General features: G+C 46.4%; 1 protein-coding gene across 1 annotated transcript in view; it reads right to left on the bottom strand.

Moving 5' to 3' along the window:
- The window catches only part of Mei1 (meiotic double-stranded break formation protein 1), a 53,570-nt gene that overhangs the window by 28,972 nt on the left and 4,852 nt on the right, over window positions 1-19,746 (bottom strand). Inside the window, exons 4-15 of the mRNA XM_028790006.1 lie at window positions 18,167-18,240; window positions 15,898-16,003; window positions 14,232-14,435; window positions 11,992-12,122; window positions 10,773-10,887; window positions 9,358-9,474; window positions 8,053-8,152; window positions 7,813-7,947; window positions 4,321-4,435; window positions 2,627-2,718; window positions 1,281-1,422; window positions 272-383 (exon numbers count right to left, since the gene is read on the bottom strand). Of these exons, the coding sequence (XP_028645839.1) occupies window positions 272-383; window positions 1,281-1,422; window positions 2,627-2,718; window positions 4,321-4,435; window positions 7,813-7,947; window positions 8,053-8,152; window positions 9,358-9,474; window positions 10,773-10,887; window positions 11,992-12,122; window positions 14,232-14,435; window positions 15,898-16,003; window positions 18,167-18,240 (1,443 nt within the window). The remainder of the gene's footprint in view (window positions 1-271; window positions 384-1,280; window positions 1,423-2,626; window positions 2,719-4,320; window positions 4,436-7,812; window positions 7,948-8,052; window positions 8,153-9,357; window positions 9,475-10,772; window positions 10,888-11,991; window positions 12,123-14,231; window positions 14,436-15,897; window positions 16,004-18,166; window positions 18,241-19,746) is intronic.

Here is a 19,746-nt window from a genome sequence, read left to right as displayed (position 1 = left end):
GGAGGGAGGGAGGGGAGGGAGGGAGGGAGGGGAGGGAAGGGGAGGAAAGGATTGTGCTACAAATACTTAACTGAAGCCTCCTGGACTTAAGACAACATTGAAAGTATCAATAAATTGGAAACTGGCTTTACTAGCTTTGACTGCTCCGTGATCTTCCTCCCACTCAACACTGACAGAAAAGGATGTACAGTTGACCAGACTTTTTCTTAGCACTCTCAACAGGGCTCATAGTGCTCACCTCCCTGCTCACCCACAGTGACCTGCCACCTACCAAGCTTTCTGGAGAACTTCACCTTCATGTGGGGAACGATGACGAAGAGGCTGTGTAGAATAGAGAGGAAGACCTCCATCAGGTTTGGATGCGTGGCCTCCTCCAAGTACCTCTGAAAGCACCAGAAGTGAGAATACAAAAGTCTGAGGCTCTGAAGAAGAAAGGGCATCTTGAAAAGCTGGCACAAAATCCACCAAGTGCAGACGACCACTTTCATTTGATTGACACAAGAAAAGCTAGGGAATCCGAACTCACAAACCTGCACCTAAGCACTGACTCTGTCATTGGCTGTAGTGCCAGATACTTTACCTCCCCTGCCTCTGCTCTATCCTCTCCTCCCAAATAAGAACAGGAACACCTACCGCCTAGGAGCAAAGATGAGTTACAATGTACAAATGTGCTTTCTAAGTCATAATACAGGGTGGCATTCTCTCATTACAGTAACAACTATAATAGTAATACAGAATTCAGCCGCCTTCACTTTGTTTTCAAGACAGTGCTTCTCTGTGTAGCTCTGGCTGTCCTAGAACTCACTCTGTAGCCAAGGCTGGCCTCGAACTCAGAGATCCACCTGCCTCTGCCTCCAGAGCGCTGTGATCAAAGGTGTGTGCCCCCATGCCCAGCATGTATTTGCTTTCTAACAGTAGGAAAAAAAAGACATCATTTAAAAATTAATAAGTATAGTTTAATAACAGACTCTTGCTTGGAATGTGTAAAGCCTGGGACAGGGAACAGACATTGGGAGAACTCTGGTACCCATCTCCCAGGTAGAGAGGATAAAGTTACCCAGTGACTGTAAGATAAGCACATTACAAACAATCATTATGTTCTCATTATTTTGTTGTTACTGGCTTCAACTTTTTCTCCAGATAAATCTATTAGTTTTATAATGAGACACATTTTATCTTTACAACCAACATAAAGGCAGCTCCAAGAGTGACATTCCTAAAGTCCTGAGGGCTAGCTGAGTAGTCCCCAAGGTTCGCACTGACTGTGGAAAAGAACCTACCATCACCATGGGGATACACTGGGAGTCACAGGCACTGAGAAGAAACTCTGAGAAGGCCTCCAAGGTGTCTTCCTTCTCTGCACTGGGAGCTGTGAAGGGATTCTCCTGGGCAGAAGGCTCATCTTGGAATTCCACAGCCAACCTGAGAAATCAGTATGCGTGCTTACTAACATAACATGCATGCACCACAAGAGAGGATGCACCCTGTTAGACTGAGCTCAGAATTCAGGGTAAGTATTCCTACCCTTAGATGGGGGCAATTTTAGGAGTCCTCACTGAGCTAGACAGTGGTGGCACACGCCTTTAATCTCAGCAGGGAAGCAGAAGCAGGTGAATCTTTGAGTTCAAAGCTAGCCTGGTCTAGAGAGTGCGCTCCAGGACAGTAGAGCGACACAGCCCTCCAAGTCTCTGCTGCCCCATCACACACTCTTCCATACTCTATATGTATCCCCTGAGTATCTCATGCTGTGTAGCGTCTCTCTCTGCCTTTCCCAATGCTGCTCTCTCTGCCTATAACACCTTCCTTGGATTCTACCCAACTCAGAGAATTCACATATACACTCAAGAGTATCCCTTCCCTCAGAGACTGTCAGCCCCTTGTGGGTAGGAGTCAGTCTTTCTGTCCCTTCTCACTAGTGCTACAGCAGATATGACATACATCTGTTTATGTGCCGGGCGGTGGTGCTGCACACCTTTAATCCCAGCACTTGGGAGGCAGAGGAAAACAGATCTGTGTGAGTTACAGGCCAGCCTGGCCTACAGATTGAGTTCCAGGACAGGCAGAGGTACACAGAGAAACCCTGTCTTGAAAAACAAAACAAACCCAAACCCACATCTATTTATATGAACTGTGTTTAGAGAAGTGACGGCATTAGGCTAGCTAGACTCGGGGATGAACAAAAATGGACACAGCATGACTTCACGGGGGCTTGAGAGATGGCTCCATCAGTGGTTAAGAGCACTGGCTGTTCCTCTACAGGACCAGGTTCAATTTCCCAGTACCCACACGGTGACTGTCCACCTTCTGTGATTCCAGTTCCAGGGGATCTGATAGCCTCTTTTAGCAATGCATGTACACGGTGCACACACATACACTCAAGAAAAACACCCACACACATAAAATAAAAATACATAAATCCTAAAAGATGTTTTTAAAATAACCTCATGGTTGAATCTAGGACCATCCTACCCCTAGCTACCCATCCTCAGCCTTCCTCCACACACCCAACCCCAGTCAAAATTCCTTCACAATTCTGGAGAGCAACAGAAGCCAAGTGTTGCTTTGCCCTTTGCTTCAGCCCCACCAGCTCCTGCTCTCCAGCCTCAGGCTACAGAGGGTCCCTCACCTGCAGGCGTTTCTAAAGCCCTCCAGGGTGCTCAGCAGGAACTTCCCTTTTCGAAGAGCAGCCTTCTCTGAGTTTCTACTGCAAGCATGGCCCTGGGGTGAGGAGAGAAGAGCTTGAGTCACACAGCCCCTGTGTGTGCCAGCCTAGGCCTGGATGCCTCAGACCTCTTCCATCCTCACTGAGGGTCGGCCGTTCCCATATGCCTAACTTTCCAAGGGATTATGGGCATATATATGTATATATGTACATATATCTGTGTGTGTGTATATATATATAATATATATCATATATATCACATATATAATTATAAGTCTGAGTAGCTCAATTAAAAATAGCAGAGGGGATACGTTTAACCCCATGCCCCTAAGAACCTCCAGAAGAGCGCTTGGTCTATTACACACAAAGGATGTCGCAGGTGGGTGAGAGATACCCCGGGTAACTGTCCAATGTTCCGTAACACAAGACAATCCTCACCCCAGCAGGTATGAGAAATGTAATCCTGAAAACATAACAGTCACACTGAGAGCATCTTTCCTGATATCCTAAGTTTATGGACCACTAAAAACCAATGATTACAACACAGTACACACGAGTCAAATTCTAAGACCCTAAAGCAGCCAGTCTTCATGTTGTGAGAATGTTTACCACGCCTGCAGCGCAGGGCTAGGAACACGGCTTAAGTCCGGGATATTTACCTTTTACTCACAAAGCTCTGGGTTTGATTCCCAACAGCACAAAAACTAACAAACAAATAAACAAAAACACAAGAAAAAATGTGATTAACCAAGCTCAGATACTAGTAAGGTCATTTTGAGACACATAGCTGAGGCCAGCTTCAAACTCTTCAACCTCCTACCTCAGCGGTCTGGATATGAGGACTGTAGGTATAAACCTGGCTTGCTAAGATATTTTGAAATTTTTGTCTTTAGAGAAAATTGTGTAACCCCTGTTGTTTTGGAATGAGGGACTGGGTGCATATTTTACATATCAAAGCAGACCTGGCCTCCAGGTTCTCCCAGTATCCCTCAGTCCAACCTGCCATACCCTGCCTAAAACCCTATACTTTCCAGCCCAGGGAATGGGCTGCCCTTCCCCCAGAGGCTCTTTGCGACATAATCATGACATTTTGGTCTCCCTGCTCTCTCCTTCTTCTTTTCTCTCTCTCTTTCTCTTCCCCCTCCTCTCTCTCTTCCTTCCCACGGTGACTTCCCTGGCCTCCTTCCCTGTGGCCACTGAACTCCCCTGAGGGCAGCTTCCCAATAAACCTGCATTTAATATAATTTATGCTGGCTTGGACTGGCTCATCTCAAGGGTGGAGAAATGACTTGTCACCTGCGGAGTCAGTTTCTTCAGCCATCAAAACAGAGATCGTTACCCTTAAGCCTGTAAACTGGCACAGAAGATAGGGTGACATACAAATTCCTTTTCTAAATACAAAGAGCTGGTAAAGTGGTAATACAAAGAGCTGGAGATATAGCTCAGTGGTAAAGTGCTTGCCTAGCATATATAAGGCCCTAGGTTCAACCCTCAGTATTACAAAATAAACAAACAAAAACACCCTAATAAATTAAGATAAACGTGGTGATGCATGCTGATGATCCCAGGACAGAGACAGACAGACAGACAGACAGACAGACAGACAGACAGACATTAGAGCAGGGGCTCCAGAAGAAGTGTGCTTGCAGTTCACTGACCAGGGACCTCCTGTTCAGAGGGGTCTGGGAAAACTCCATACATCGGCTCAGCATGGCTTCAAGCAAGGCACGAAGTGCTTTGTATTGCACAGGCAGCGAGCTCTGATGGTCCTTCCTGCATCCAGAGACAAGACATTCAGAGAGGCAAGCAAGCCCAAGCAGATGCACAGCTCTCTTCACCCTCTGTCCTCACCACGTTTATCATCTGTGGAAGGAAGTTAACAGCAAAGAATATCACAGGATGATTCTGGGGCTCATTCATATTAGGAAAGCCAATGCGGGTGCCAAGGGGAGGCCTTTCTTTTGACACACCCTCTTTAATCTGAGCTGTTACCAGCCGTGCCACCCACCATCACAGCGGGTCTCACTTTACACATCAATCAAGACAGACAGGACAGTTCAGGGATTCTAATTTCTGAGAAGTTGCTGTTAAACCAATCATAATGCTTAAGATGTTATGAGATTTTAAATTCTTGAGTTCTTGAGTCCAAACTCTGTAGGCACAATGTCTTGCTACAACGTTAAAAGATGGAGCATTACCTGCAAACCCCAAGCATTTTAGGAGGAATCTTCCTTGCTTTGGCTTACTGGTGGTTGCTGGCAATCTTTGGCCTTCCTTGACACTGCTCTGATTTCTGTTCACAATGGTATCTTCCCCTCTCCTCCCCTCCCCATCCACATCACCATATGACCAAATCACACCCCCTTAAAGAATTATTTTTATACACATGGATGTTTCTGCTGCATGTATGTATGTGCACATGTGGTACCTGGTAACCCTGGGGGCCAGAAGGGGACATCATAATTACAGACAGTTATGAGCCACCATGTAGGTACTGGGAACTGAACCTGGGTTCTCTGGAAGAGCAGTCAGTGTTCCTCACCACTGAGCCATCTCTCCAGCCCCAGTCCTCCACCCCAACCTTTTGATACAGGGTCCAACTCTGTAGTTTGGGATGACCTAGAACTCCCTATGTCACCCTGGCTAGCCCAAACTCTCAGACATTCTTATCTCAAGCTTCCAAGTGCTGAGACTACAGGCACTCTACCGTCATGTTGAGACAGTGTCTCAAGTAGCCAGGGATGATCTCAAACTTTCCCTGTGTAGCTGAACATGGTCTTGAACTCCTGATCCTTCTATCTCCACCACTCGAGTGCTAGGATTATAGGTAAGTGCCACCATTCCAGCTCGTAATGTGGACAGTAGTCACTGACTTTGCAACCCCTGCTATAGCTTTATCTTAACTTGACAGAATCCACAAAAGACACACTCATAGGCTGTGCGCAGACATGAACATTGGGAGGAGTGGACTAAACTCAGGATAGTAGCCAGGGAACAATCTATTATATCTCGTCCCTGGGTCCTTTTTGAACACCGAATGATCTATTTGGCATCCTATTAAGTTCTCAGCCAATTGCATATAGTTTAGGCTTGGCTCTTCCTTCCCTTCTTTTCTGGAAACCTTTTGTTTTCTTTTTTTTTAATTTTATTTATTTAAAAAATTTTATTTATTTTGTTTGTTTGATTGATTGATTTCATGTATATGAGTTCACTGTAAGTTGTCTTCAGGCACATCAGAAGAGGGAATTGGATCCCATTACAGATGGTTGTAAGCCACCATGTGGTTGCTGGGAATTGAACTCAGGACATCTGGAAGAGCAATGAGTGCTCTTAGCCACTGAGCCATCTCTCCAGCACAACCTTTTGTTTTCTTTGTTTTGTTTTTTGAGACAGGGTATGTTGCGCAGGCTGTTTCTTTAAACAGTACTGATTATTGTGTGTGACATCCGTGTGGGTAGCAGCATCAGAGTGCACACGAGGAGACCGAGGGCAGCTTTCAGGAGTGAGGCTCTCCTTCCAGCATGGTTTTCTGGGGAGCGGACTCAGGCTGCCAGGCATACACAGCAAGTGTTTTCACTGAGCCATCTTGCCAGCCCATGCACTTGGGTTTGCGCTGACCTCAAGCAAGCCTCCTGCTTCAGTCTCCCAAGTGGTGCACCGCCATGTCCACGTGGGACCTCTAAATTTGACCCCTCAGTGGTCATCAAGCCCTGGGTCCACCGTTTTTGTTGTTGTTTATTTGGTTGGTTTTTGAGCGGCTCATCTTATTCATCCTCTCTCCTAACTGTTTCCCAGAGAGCTTCTGAACCCGCTCACCGCAGAGGAAGCACTTCAGAAAACATTCTAGGGGATAAAGTAAGTCCCTCAGAATCGGGCACACATGGATGACTCCCTCCCATCCCTCCCTGACTCTCTCCACAACCCTGACCAAACAGCCTTTGCACAGCAAGGCTGCCCCTTCCTCTAACCCGCTAACTGAAGTAACTGCAGCACCCCTCAGGACGCCAATTCTTTCCTGCATCTTCCAACCCTGTCTTCCCCCCCCCCCCGCACCACCACCCCCCCAACCCCTCACCCCTCAGCCCTGTCACACAGCTCAAATGCCACCACCTGCCTCTTGCAGCACAGGTCTGTGGGAGCCTGCTCTGCCTGCCTGCGCTGGGAGCCCGCCTGACCGTCACTTTTACTCTCCCTCTGGCACATATGAGGTTTACTCATCCCATCCACCCTGGGATTCATGCTCCAGATTTAGAGATCCAAATCCAGGGAACCACAAAAGGGAAGAGAGATAGACTCAAGTTATTGTAATGTAAATTTTTTTTTTGGCTTCAATTTTTAGAACCACCCTGGCGTTGAATCACAAAGACTTAAATATAAGGAAGGAAGAAACTATAAATATTAACAACTTTACAATGTAAAAATAAAGTTACAGCCTAACTAACCTTGGAAAGTAGAGGAGAGGACTGGGTGGGGGTGGGGGTGCTGCTGAGAGAATGAGAATCAGGAAATATAGCTTCCAAGACCAGTTGGCTGAGTGAGCTGGCACAGGCTGGTATATTCCCAGTACTCGGAAGGCTGAGGCAGGATGCTAAGAGATTCAAGGTCATCGTCAGCTACACAGAAGTTTTGAGGCCAGCCTGGACTACACCAGACCTTGTCTCAAAAACAAATAGAAGCCAGGCATGGTAGAGGAGGCCTTTAATCTCAGCACTTAGGAGGCAGAGGCAAGAGGATTTCTGGAGTTCATTGTGAGTCCTAGGACAGCCAGGGCTACACAGAGAAATCTTGTATCAAAACAAAAAAAAAAAAAAAAAAAGGGGAAGGAAGAGAGAGACAGAGACAGAGAGACAGAGACAGAGAGAGAGAGAGAGAGAGAGAGAGAGAGAGAGAGAGAGAGAGAGAGATACAGAGAAATCAAGTGTGGAGCTCATGCCTAACCCTAGCACTTAGAAACAGAACAGAAAACTACTGTTTGAAGCCAACCTGGGCTACATAGTGAGTTCTAGGTCAGCCTGGGCTACCCTATGCAACCCAATTTCAACAAAACGGCAATAACCATAAATAATAATGATGACAGTGATGCAAGAACGCATCCCTAGGGACTCCCTGGTCTCCACAGATCAGCAGGTACATTCAGGTGAGCTTCTCACCTCAGAAAAGCTGAAATGGCCCTCAGTGCTTCTGCGGCCACAGCTAACACAGGGCTGCTCACGGCCTCCTGGAGGGCACGGCTGGCATCTCTGCACATGGCTGAGCTTGTGAACAGCCTGATCTCCTCTGGCTGCCTATGAAATGGTAGATGAGAAACGGATGGATGACTCATCCCGGGCCCAGCCAGGAGTAAGTACTCACCTCTCCTTTACCGGTCCCACCCGCACGCCTTTGCTTACCGAGTCAGAATTTCAGCAAAGAGCAGCAGGCCCTGCTTATGCAGTTCAGTGTTGGTCATCTGCAGGCTTCCCTGTAGGCTCCTGACCACTGCCTCAATCCCTACCTCAGGATAACATGGGGATTAGTGTTCTGTGGTTCTTCATGAACTACCCAGGAGAGGTGACACACTCTAAACAGCACCTGTGAGCTATGGGACCCTCGTGAAAGACCCCGACAAGGCTGAACTGATCCCGTGGGAGCAGGGCTATGGCTACTGCTCGGTTGCAGCGTGCCTGTCTCTCATGCTAAAGCTCTGAGTTAAAGTACTTGCTGCAGAAGTTCAGGGGACCCATCCATGACATTTTCAAGGTTAGGCCTCATTTTTCATTTTGTCTTTCGACATCCAGTACAGACTCAAGCACAGCACATGAGATATTTTTGACCCCCTACTGATTAAGTCACATCTTTCCCACTTAACACCTCCTTTCCTCCTTGAAGAATTAGCTCCAGCCTCTGCTTCTCCAGAAAGCCCTGCATCTCTATCCAGGAAGAGCCGTGTGCCTCTGCTAAGCTCCTTTTGCTTCTGTTTAGAAAAATCTTGAATTAACTTGTATTAAAATTGCTTATTCACGCTTCTCTCTTTTTCTTAAGATAAGAGACCATGTTATATGTATTTCTAAACTTCCTGGTCCCAGTCTGGCACCCAATACAGACAAGAGACATAGAATACAAAAATTAGATGGGCAGTAGTGCACACTGAGACAGGGGGATCTCTGTGTTTGAGGTCAGCCTGGTCTACAGAGTGAGTTCCAGGACAGCCAGGGCTACACAGAAAACCTCTGTCTCAGAAACAGCAATAGCTGAGTGGTGGGGGTGCAAGCTTTTAATCCCAGCACTCAGAGCAGAGGCAGATATTGACTATTTCCAGCCTAAAAACCCAGATGTGGTTTTGTGGATCCCAAATAAAGACCATTATTAGTATGGAAGGGGAAAGAATTGTTTCAAGATACTGAAAGGAAGAACTAGAAAAGTCTTGAGACTAGATGGACAGATATCCAGGGCATACAAAGGACTGAATCCAAGGCTGGACCTGTTTGAAATTGCTTAGTAAGAAGCTAGAATTCATCTAGTGGCTAATGAGGATGGTCTTCCCTTGATGAAGAGTCTCAACAGAACCACCAAGATAGCAATGTTTACACATGTAATCAGTCAAGCTCCACCCCCTAAAGGGCATGCTCCCCAACCCTCCCACCCTCTGATGCTGCTACCCAATCTTAAAGTGCTGTCCATGAACCCAGAGTCAGCACAGGGTCCACATTACCAACCATATACTGTGTGACACTTTGAAAAGAAGAGTGGTTCTTCTGCCAGGAGAATCAGGCAGTTGTAGCTCGACCAGACAAGGATTTCGCTGGAAGACGAAAGATGCTCAAAGAGGAACTCTGGCCGGGGAGAGGAGAAAACAGTAAGCAGCAGCTGGAGATCATGGCCTTAAACTGACTCGAGGGCTTCAACTCTATCAGTTCTGTCTCCTTTTCTCTGTTTACACACCCTTCTCCATTGACAACTCACAAATAAACCTTCAAAGTGTCAGCAAGGCCAGGAAGCTTTTTGTTGTTGTTGATTTGTTTTGTTTTTTTAGGAGATGGGGAAACGGAAGACCAGAAGAAACCACCGTAACAATGAAGGCCATTTGTGCTTGGCAGAGACTCAAACTTTGGGTTTTCAAACTCTCAGGACAGACAGACATACATCAGCACAACTCAGGAATAAAGAGCACTGCCATGTTTCAGCCTTCTCCACACGGCACCTCTCTGCCGAGGACTAGCCCTGTGGGTTTGAACATCCCCTCCCTTCTCTGAACCTTCGTTCTCCTCATCATCTACAGCCCTTCAAACTGTGCGCATCCCACAGTCTCCTACTTCCTCTACCGGAAAGGATGTATACATTCACACTGCTCTGGCGAGTACCATGGAGTTGTCTCCATGCATATGTCTGTGTCTTTTCCAGGAAAAATCAATTTCATAATCTATAAAATGATGATGGGCTGGAGATACAGCTCTGAGACAGAGTGCCTGCCTGCTGGGCATTTGCAAGGCCCTGGGTCCGAGACCTTCACCTGACCACAAGGAAAAAGAAAGTGCAGGAGAAGAAGGAGACGCTGCCATGGGTTAAAGATCAAAAAAGCGTAGCCCTGTGAGCTGTCCAATCGGAGTTAAGAGCAGCCCAGACGGAACAGTAACTCATAACTTGGGGTTATCGATAGGAAAGTAGATTCTAACAGTATGGGTGGGGGAGGCAGCTGCCCAGCTATTGTGCTAAAGCTTATTAAAAATATAAAGGCAATGTATCTTTCATCTGGGAACTCAATAATGAAGGCAGGATAGAAACCTTGGGCTGAGGTTTAAGTAATTTTAACAATACTGACCACAAAAAATAAACTGACAAGATGAGAGTCCGCTACACGTACCACAGGCTTACGTCCTCTGGCTCTGCCATGCTCCTAGACAAACCGCTGCCCTCCTTGTCTCAGGTCTTCTGCCATTCCCCAAAAGTCATGACAAAAGTCAGCAACAACCTGCTCAAGTCCATCAGATGTGAGCAAGCCTACTCTATACACAGCAGATCCCGTCCTCCAGTGTGATATCAAAGAGAACCGATAAAGCCACAGTCGCCGCAACCTCAAGGCTCTGGGCAGAACTCTGGAATCCCCAGAGAAGAAGGTAAGAGGATCCCATACCTGGGATGTCAGCGTGAATGAAGGCAGCAGCATGCCTGGCGGGGGAGTGGACCAGCACTGCTGTTATGCAGTGGGAGCTGGCCACCTGCAGGATCTCATCTCTGGACAGGAGAAACTGGAGAAGCAGCAAGAAGTTCCCAGTCACATCACCGAGAAGACCAGGGGACCTAGCCTACGTGCCTCAGGGCAGAAGCCTAAATCATCACAGATCCTATACCTCAGGGTACCAGGCACAAGGAGAGCTATAGATTATAAAAAGCAGCCCCTGAACACCACAGGTGAGAACGGGCTGAGGGCCACACCGTGGGATCCACCAGGGACTCCCAGCCCGGAAACAGGGATTCAGTAACAAAAGCCCTTCTCTGGCTTGGGCATCTGCCAACAGTCACATTGCGCAGGGAGAGCAGATACCACCGCTGTGCTTGTCCCTTTTCTGAGTGTGTCAAGAAGAGCTACAGTGACAAGCCTAAAGCTCTTGCTGTTGGAGAGAGTGCTGTCGGCAAAGCTGAACTCGGCTGGGTTTGGAACTGGATTTTGGGAGAGCCGCTGCTCCTGCCAAGGCTGATGAGAGCGGCTACGACTGACCTATGTTAACAGTGTACAATCTGAGCACTGCCTTCCTCCCACTGGTGTTAAGAGCTAGACACTCACATGTGGGGCAAAGGGTACCTCCGAGAACACCCTGCCTTGGGCAAGACTCTGCAGGAGAACATAAAGACCTTCCATCTGTTTTCCCAACGGACTGAGCTATAACGCCCTGTGCGACCTCTCTTTGAGAGGGTTCTAAAATCCTGTGTCTGGTTTCCCTTGGCCCCTGCCACGTGTGCCTTTTCCCTTTTTACTTTTGTTTTGTGTAAGAAGTCATGCTGTATAAGTAAACACCCAGTCCAATGAGTCTGCTCAGCAGATCCTCAAACTCCAGGTCACACAGACAAGAGGAGGCAAAGCAGCAAGGCAGGAGCGCAGGTCGGACAACTCTAAATGAAAAGGTGCCCCTGCAACCAACATGTCTGTCCCATCAAAACTCGGTTGTTTTGAGGGAGGTTGGTTTGGTTTTGCTTTGTGCTTTAATTTTTTTCCTACTTCTTTAATTTTACTGCTATTGTCATTTTGAGACAGGACCTCACATGGCCCAGATAATCTTGCATCCCTGATCCTCCTGCCTCACATGCTAAGCACAGGCTCTGCAGCTGTGGTACAAACCCTGGCCCACCACTACCTTTTTGAGCACCAAAGGTAGTGAGATTTCTCTCGATGGCCGCTCAACACTCTCAGCACCCTCCACTGGCACAGACTTGTTCATGACCAGGGACACGAAGAGATCGTACTTCAGCAGCTGCCTCAGCAAACCTAGGAAGCAGAGGGGTTGAAGGAGGTCAGAAGGGCACCAGAGTTCTCGGAAGCCACTCAGTCATCCCCTGAGAGACTTCTTCAGGTCTCTGTAAATCTGAAGTGTGGTTGGAATTCTTAGGCATTGGTTCGCTTTCTGCAGTTCACCATCTTCCGCAGGCTCAGGGGAGCCTACAGACTAGAAGGCCTGGGAGTCCAGGAACTCACTAGTGTCCTGGTTTAGTTCCCTGTTGCTGTGAGAAAACAATGAACAGAAGCAACTTGGGGAGGAAGGTTTTATTATTCGTCTTATAATTCCCTGTCAGAGTCCATCAGTGAGGAAAGCCAGGGCAGGAACTCAAGCAGAACAAGGGCTAGGGACCACGTAGGAATGCTGCTTCCTGGCTTGCCCAGCTTGCTTTCTCAACCAGCCCAGGCTCACTGACTCAGGGGGCACCACCGCCCACAGTGACCATCTGCAACTCCCACAGGGGCCATCGGTAACTGCATTTCAAGAGGAGCTGATGCCCTCTTCTGGCCTCTGCAGGAACTTCATGCATATGATACATGGACATGCAGCCAAGGAAAACACCCACACACGTAAAATTAAAATAAATCTAAAAGAGAAGACTATAACTGCATACCTGTTTGAGGGGAAAGGGAAGGAACGGCTCCAGAGACGAGCAGAGATGAGATAGGATTTAAAAGGCACCACTGGCTGAGATTGCCCTGGTCTCTGCCTAGGCCAGCTCTGGGCTAATGCCCCTGTACTCTGTTCTAACTCCAGCGCTGCCCTGTCACAGGGTGCCACACTCCGAGGCTGCCTCATACCTGGTGCTTATGCCCATGTTACCTTTCCCCCACCCCTCCTCCCCCCTCCAATACACATACACACTTCAGGCCTCAGTCTAAGCATCTTTTCCTTAGGAAGTCTCTCTTGTCCTCTGTCCCCTCATCCCTCCTGCATCTCCATGTCAGGAGGTCACACTGTACTCTAGCTGGCCATGTCTGTCCATCACGTGGCCCGTGAGTTCCTACAGGATAGGAGTTGCTGACCCAAGTCAGCACACAGCCTGACTCAGAATTAGTACTCCCTGAGTGGCTAGCCTGTTCCTACGGGAGCTCTTGCACAAACCAGCAATTCTCAACCTGTGAGTCATGACCTCTTTAGGGGGGTCAGACAACCCCTTCACAGGGGTCAGATATCAGATATATATGAAGTACCAATGAAATAATTTTGTGGTTGGGAGTCACCACAACATGAGGAACTATATTATAGGGTGGTGGCAGTGTTAGGACGGTTGAGAACCACTGGCCTAGACTGTGTAAAGAAGCTGTTGTCACAATGGATCTGTTTCCCCATAGCTCTGCCCGGAAACCAGTCCACACTCAGTCCCCTATCACAGTGTCAGTCCACACTGTCTGAAAACTGAAAACCGGAGCTGGTGTACACCCAATCACAGGTACTGACAACTATAATAAAATACAGCTCATGACTCAGAAACATCCACCAGGCCGTGTGCATTCACGCAAGGAGCAGAACAAGAGACCTGAAGGCTAAGCTGAGGCTCCTAAAATCCATCAACAGCCAGGCATGGTGGCACAGGTCTGGAAAACAGGGCTGAAGGCAAGCCTAGGTGATATACAGAGACACTGTCTCAGTATACACATGGAGAATGAATATGAATATATATATATATTCCATACACGTGTGTGTGTGTGTGTGTGTGTGTGTGTGTGTGTGTGAAGAAGAAGCCTATATAACATTAACATTCAGGGAAACCCAGACTTTACCCTGGAGGCCAGAAGAGGTCATAGGTTTTTCTGACTAGAGAAGTGACTCTATAGGAGAAAACTGTGTGGTATAACAATTCACTTTGGCAGCAAGTTCAGACAGCAAAGACCCAAAACAAAAAGACTTCTATTTCCTCCATCTTCTCCCCCCAATGGTAGCTTCCTTAAAATGGCACTCCAAGCCTAGGCATGTTTCACCCACTCCATGTGTCTTATCTCCCAAGCTTGCCTTCGGCGCTCTCCAATGCTCAAACCTTCGCCCCGTCTACAACAGCCAGAATCATAAGCCCTCAAACGCTAATGCTTCTCCCTTTACTCCCTAACACACTGTCTTACCCAAGCAGTTGATCTGTAGGTCCTTTGACTGGGCATTGTCCAGGGTGGAAAGGAAGAGGGCGCACAGCTTCTCCCGGAAATGGCCAGAAAGCATCTCAGCCGCCGTGGGAGAGGAGTAGAGCTTCCCATAGAGGTAACAGATGGAAGCCTGCACCCCTTCATTGGGGTAAACCAAGCCCCTCAACAGATGCTCCATCAACGTGCCTGTCCAGAAAGCAACCAAGAAGTCTTTACTGTTTTTGCTTGTTTGTTTTTGGTCTTTTGTTTCCCCCCGAGAAAGGGTTTATCTCGAACTCAGAGATCCGCCTGCCTCTACCTCCAGAGTTAAGTTTTATTTTTAATGTGTCTGTGGGTGGGTTTGTGAATTAAGGTGGCAGGTGCCCAAGAAGCACAGAAGAGGGTGCCAGATACAGAAGAGCAGGCAGTTGTGGGGACTAGGAACTGAACTTCAGTCCTCTTAGCCATTAAACCATCTCTCTAGCCGCAAGAAGTCTTACAACAGTTACCACACTAAACTCCAAACTAGACGCTGGGGAGATGGCTCGGGGAAAAGGCACCTGCTACTCCTCCAGAAGACCTGGGTTCAGGTCCCGGCACCCATATCAAGGTGCTCACAACCACTTTATAACTCCAGCTCCAGGGGATATGACGCTCCTTCAAGTTTTTCACTGTCTATTCATGCAGGCGTGCACATAAACAAATAGTTACATAGATACATTTCTTTTAGAAAAATAAAAGTCCAAACTCTCATCTCGCTGAGATAGCGGTGATTTACTAAATCACCTACAAGAAATGTTTCCTAAAGACCAAAAGAGAAAGTTAAAACTTAAAGGATAGGCAGGCGGTGGTAGCATATACTTTTAATTCCAGCACATGGGAGGCAGAGGCAGGTGAATCCCTGAGTTCGAGGCCAGCCTGGACTACAGAACAAGTTCCAGGTCAGCCAGGGCTACACAGAGAAACCCTGTCTCAAAAACAAACAAACAAACAAACAAAAAATGTAAAGGTCAATCCTCTGGGAAATATATGTTTACATTTCACTTATTTTTTTTAAGTGCTTTAAGGTTTGTAAGATTGCTCAGTGGGTAGAGAGGCTTGCCTGAAAACCTAACAATCTGAATTTGATCTCTAGATCCCAAAAGGTGGCAGGAGAAAATGACTCCCAAGAGTTGTTCTCTGAACTCCACAAACTCTCTGTGGCTTGTACACACACACACACACACACACACACACACACACACTAAATTACATAAATAAAATGCAAAAGTGCTCTGTGTCCCAGAATTAATTCATCTTCCCACCCAAAAGGAAGGTCATGGTAAGCCCTTAATGCATTGACATTAAAGGTGAATAAAGAACCACACATTGTAGTGCACACCTCTAATTCCAGTACTCAGTATACTGAGGGAAAAATCTGAGTTCGAGGCCATGCTGGACTATGTAATGAGACCCTGTCTCAAAAACAAAAACAAAAACAAAACAACAACAAAAAGCCCAAGACCAGAGTCAGGAAGCTGACCAATATGGAGCGCATTCTGCAAATCTGAAGACTAGATAAGGAAAGCAATGCCTTCCCATGTGCGCAAACACAGTGACTAGGGCACCCAAGAGGCAATGTGAGCAAAGCTGAAAAGGGTAGGAGCCGCCCTCTCCACAGGAAACTCACCGTGCTCCATTACAAGATCATCCGCCAAACCAGGAATGGCATCCACCAGCTTGCCAAGAAGAGTCGTGGTGGCCAGGCTGCCTCCCATGGAGGGCAGGTTACACAGCTACAGAAAGTGAACACGTGCCCAGTCAGAATCACAGCTGACCTCTCTCGGTGCTGAGCTTGCCCTACCCAGGTAGCACCTGTGGTGCATGTCTGTCACCATAGGTGGCTTTCGCTAAATCTCCCTCTCCTCCATCAGCTGGGAACTGCTGGGGAAAGGGACCAAGCCAGATTCCTCCCTAAGTGTCCTGAGTTCCTAGCTTAGTACATGATTGTTACGCTGTGTTAATATTAGCATATTTTCACTGGGGTGTAGCTTGGTGGTTGACCACTTGCCTAGCATGTTTGAGATCCTGTGTTCAATCTACACACACACACACACACACACACACACACACACACACAGAGGAGGGGGGTACGTTTTGCCTCCTTTAGAACCAGACACTGGAGGATAATAGTTGGAAACCTCATAAAGATAAAACACAGACTCTAAATGTACATGCGTACGTGCTTTAGTTACCACTATCAAATATTCACTTAACTTTTGGGGGATATAGTACTGGGGACTGAACACAAGGCCTCATCCTGCCACAAAACTACACCCCCAGCATGATGAATGAATATCACGTGGTTTGATTAAACATAATTTTGCTGATCTTATGATAGATGTAAATGTTTTCATTGTTTGATTTTTTTGAGATCTCATCTTGCCCGGGCTAACCTAAATTCTCTACATAGCTGAGGGTAGGGACTATAGGTTGCACCACCATGCTCAGTTCTGATTGTCACACTCTCTGTGTGACAAGAACTATGTTTTGTGATTTACAGGAAGAGTGACCTTCTCTACGGCATAGACTCCTCCGGTGGAAAATAAGCGCACCACTCTCTTACATTTGCTGACGAGCCTGGAGAAGGTATTGCACATCGGCCAGGCTTGGCACTGCACGCCTTTAATCCCAGCACTCAGGAGGCAGAGGTGTGGGATCTCTGAGTTCAAGGCCAGCCTGGCCTACTAATAAGATCCTGTCTCAAAAGGGGGAGAGGGTCTGGAGAGGTGTCTCAGTGGTTATGAGCATTGGCTGCTCTTCCAAAAGAACCATGTTTGTTTCCCGACACCCATGTGGCAGTTCACAACCATCTATAACTCCAGCTCCAGGGGATCCAACACTGTCCTCTAGCCTCCCAGGACACCAGGCATGCATGCAGTACACAGACATACATGCAAACAAAACACCCATATGCATAAAATAAAGTTTTAATGTAAATTTTAAAAGATGTTTTATATAAGCTGGGTATAATGCCAGTACTTGAAAAGCTGAGGCAGGAGAATCAAAAATTCAATTCCTGGACTATGTATGTAAATCCTATCTAAAAAGAAGAAAAAGAAAGAAGAAGGAATTGCATGCAAATCACCTCACAGCGTGTAATATACTGCAAGTGATCAATAAAGGTTAATAGCATCACTGTGATGAGCATCTAATTTAATCACAAAATAATTATATGATAATTTAAATACAATATATGATTAAATACTGCTCTTGATTAGATTAAGGTGAACATTTGTCTTCCTTAATAAATATAATAAAATAAATAAAAAGTGATCCTAAGCTGGGCATGGTGGCATGCACCTTTGATGCCACATTCAGGAGGCAGAGGTGGGTAGATCTCCACGAGTTCTAGGCCAGTCACAGTTCTACATTGTGAGAACCTGTTTCCAAAAAACAAAGGAGGTGGGGGAGGGGTTCTGATATTACTCTTCAGTCTCAGGCATAATACAAAAGATATGGTTTAACTGGCTTTTAACGTAATAAAGAAAGCATGTTATACACAGTGTACAAAGATTGACTCCAGCCAGATACTGATACCAAATCATACACACAACTCAAAATCAAGTGAAAATACCAAATTCAGACACAGAATCTACTTCCTTGATGAACTCAGCAAAGAAATATGTGCTGTAAATAGGAAGTTCCCAAGAATGGGCCATGGGATGGCTACGCGGGGAAGACGAGGCTGTGTGCATAGAAGTGGATCTGAAAGTGGACGCTGCACACTGAAGCAGTGTGTCGGAGCATGGGGCCCGTACTCTGGTTCTGCCACCAACTGCGGGACCTTAAGCAAATCTCTAGAGTTTAAGTTTCCACCTCCGCAGAGAGGACTAACTTCGCTCTGACAGAGTCTGGGGACTCTGAGGGGTCTCAGGACCCCACAGCCACACGCTCACCTCTCTGTGGCACTCAGTCAGGAGGCAGTGGACGGTCTGTTCCATGTTCGGCTGAGTAGAGAGCTGGATGAGGACTGAAGAGAAGCAGCAGCATTACAACCCAGAAGACAACCACACACAGAATTCAGCGTCACAGCCCACCGACTCAAACTGCAGGCATGGCGATAATCTGCTTGTTGCAAACAGTATCCATTTTCCTCTCCCCTCATTAAAGCACATGTGCCCATCTCCATTGCTCTGTGTTAGCAGTTCCTACCTCAGGCTGCGCCCTAGAATCACTGAGGTTTTAAAGAGCTTTAAAAACTACTAATACAGGACTGAAGCACTGTTATGGAGGAGTGGCTGCTTATCATGCCTAGTGTCCTGGATTCAACCCTCAATGCCACCAAGAAGAAGAGGAGGAGGAGGAAGAAGCAGAGGAGGAAAAGGAAGAAGAGGAGGAAGAGGAGGAGGAGAAGGAGGAGAAGGAGGAGAAGGAGGAGAAGGTTAACATTCCAAGACCCTTTCTAGACCAGTTAATTAAGAGTCTCTAAACCTGCGTATCTTTAGTTTTTATTTAAGACAAGGTCTGATGTAGTCCAGGGTGGCCTTGAACCCATTATGTAGCTTAGTTTGATCTTGAATCCTTGGTCTGCCTGCCTCTCCCTCCCCATAGAGGCATCTATCACCACATCTGGCGCCACATATTTTATGTGAACAATTCTTAAATATGAACAAATATAAGCATATATATGTATATCAAATTTATTTTATTTAAATTTTCTTATACATGTATATATACGTACTTATTTATATATTTTGCATTTTTAAATAATGTGTGTGTGTGTGTGTGTGTGTGTGTGTGTGTGTGTGTGTGAGCGCGCGCATGTAGGTCAACCTTTGAGAGTCAGTTTTCTTCCTCCATTATGTGAGTCCTAGGAATTGAACTCAGGGTTTTAGACTTTAATAGCACCGGTCCTTACTCTCTGGGACATCTCACTGGCCCCCCAAAAACATTTTTCTTAGTATAAAATGTGAGTATATTGCTGAAGTTCTCTTAGTAAGGCTACTATGAAGCCAGGGTTCAAAACTACTTTGTATTACCTGCTTTCTTTCCTTCCTTACAGTTTGCTCCTTTATATGAGAAAATATAATTATTTTTATTACATATTTTATGTATTCATATGTTCTTATATATTATTTATATATTATTATATACAATATACCATATATTATATATTATACATACTATTTATATAATTATATTATAATCATGATTATCTTAAGATAATTATAAGTTGAGTTCCTGTGCTAATTACTAACATAACATCTCCCAGCTTCAAATCTATTTTTGCTGCACAATTATTGAGATGTTTCTGCTACCGTTTTTGAGAAGTATAGACTGGTTAGAAAAGCCGCAATATAGCTTTACAGTCATTGCTGGAATGCTCTACCACTGTCAGAATAAAGAAACACTCTAAAACAGCTCCCCTAAGACCAGAAAGCAGCAGGGAGCAAACAGGAGCCAGAGAAAAGTGTGAGTCCTCCTTGCACCATTTAACCTCCCTCTAGTGCCTCCTGAGACACTCCTGGGGCTCTGA

The sequence above is a fragment of the Grammomys surdaster genome, unplaced genomic scaffold, assembly GCF_004785775.1.
Source record: "Grammomys surdaster isolate TR1022 unplaced genomic scaffold, NIH_TR_1.0 125852, whole genome shotgun sequence".
Taxonomy (NCBI): domain Eukaryota; kingdom Metazoa; phylum Chordata; class Mammalia; order Rodentia; family Muridae; genus Grammomys; species Grammomys surdaster.
This window is presented reverse-complemented; position numbering and strand designations above follow the sequence as displayed.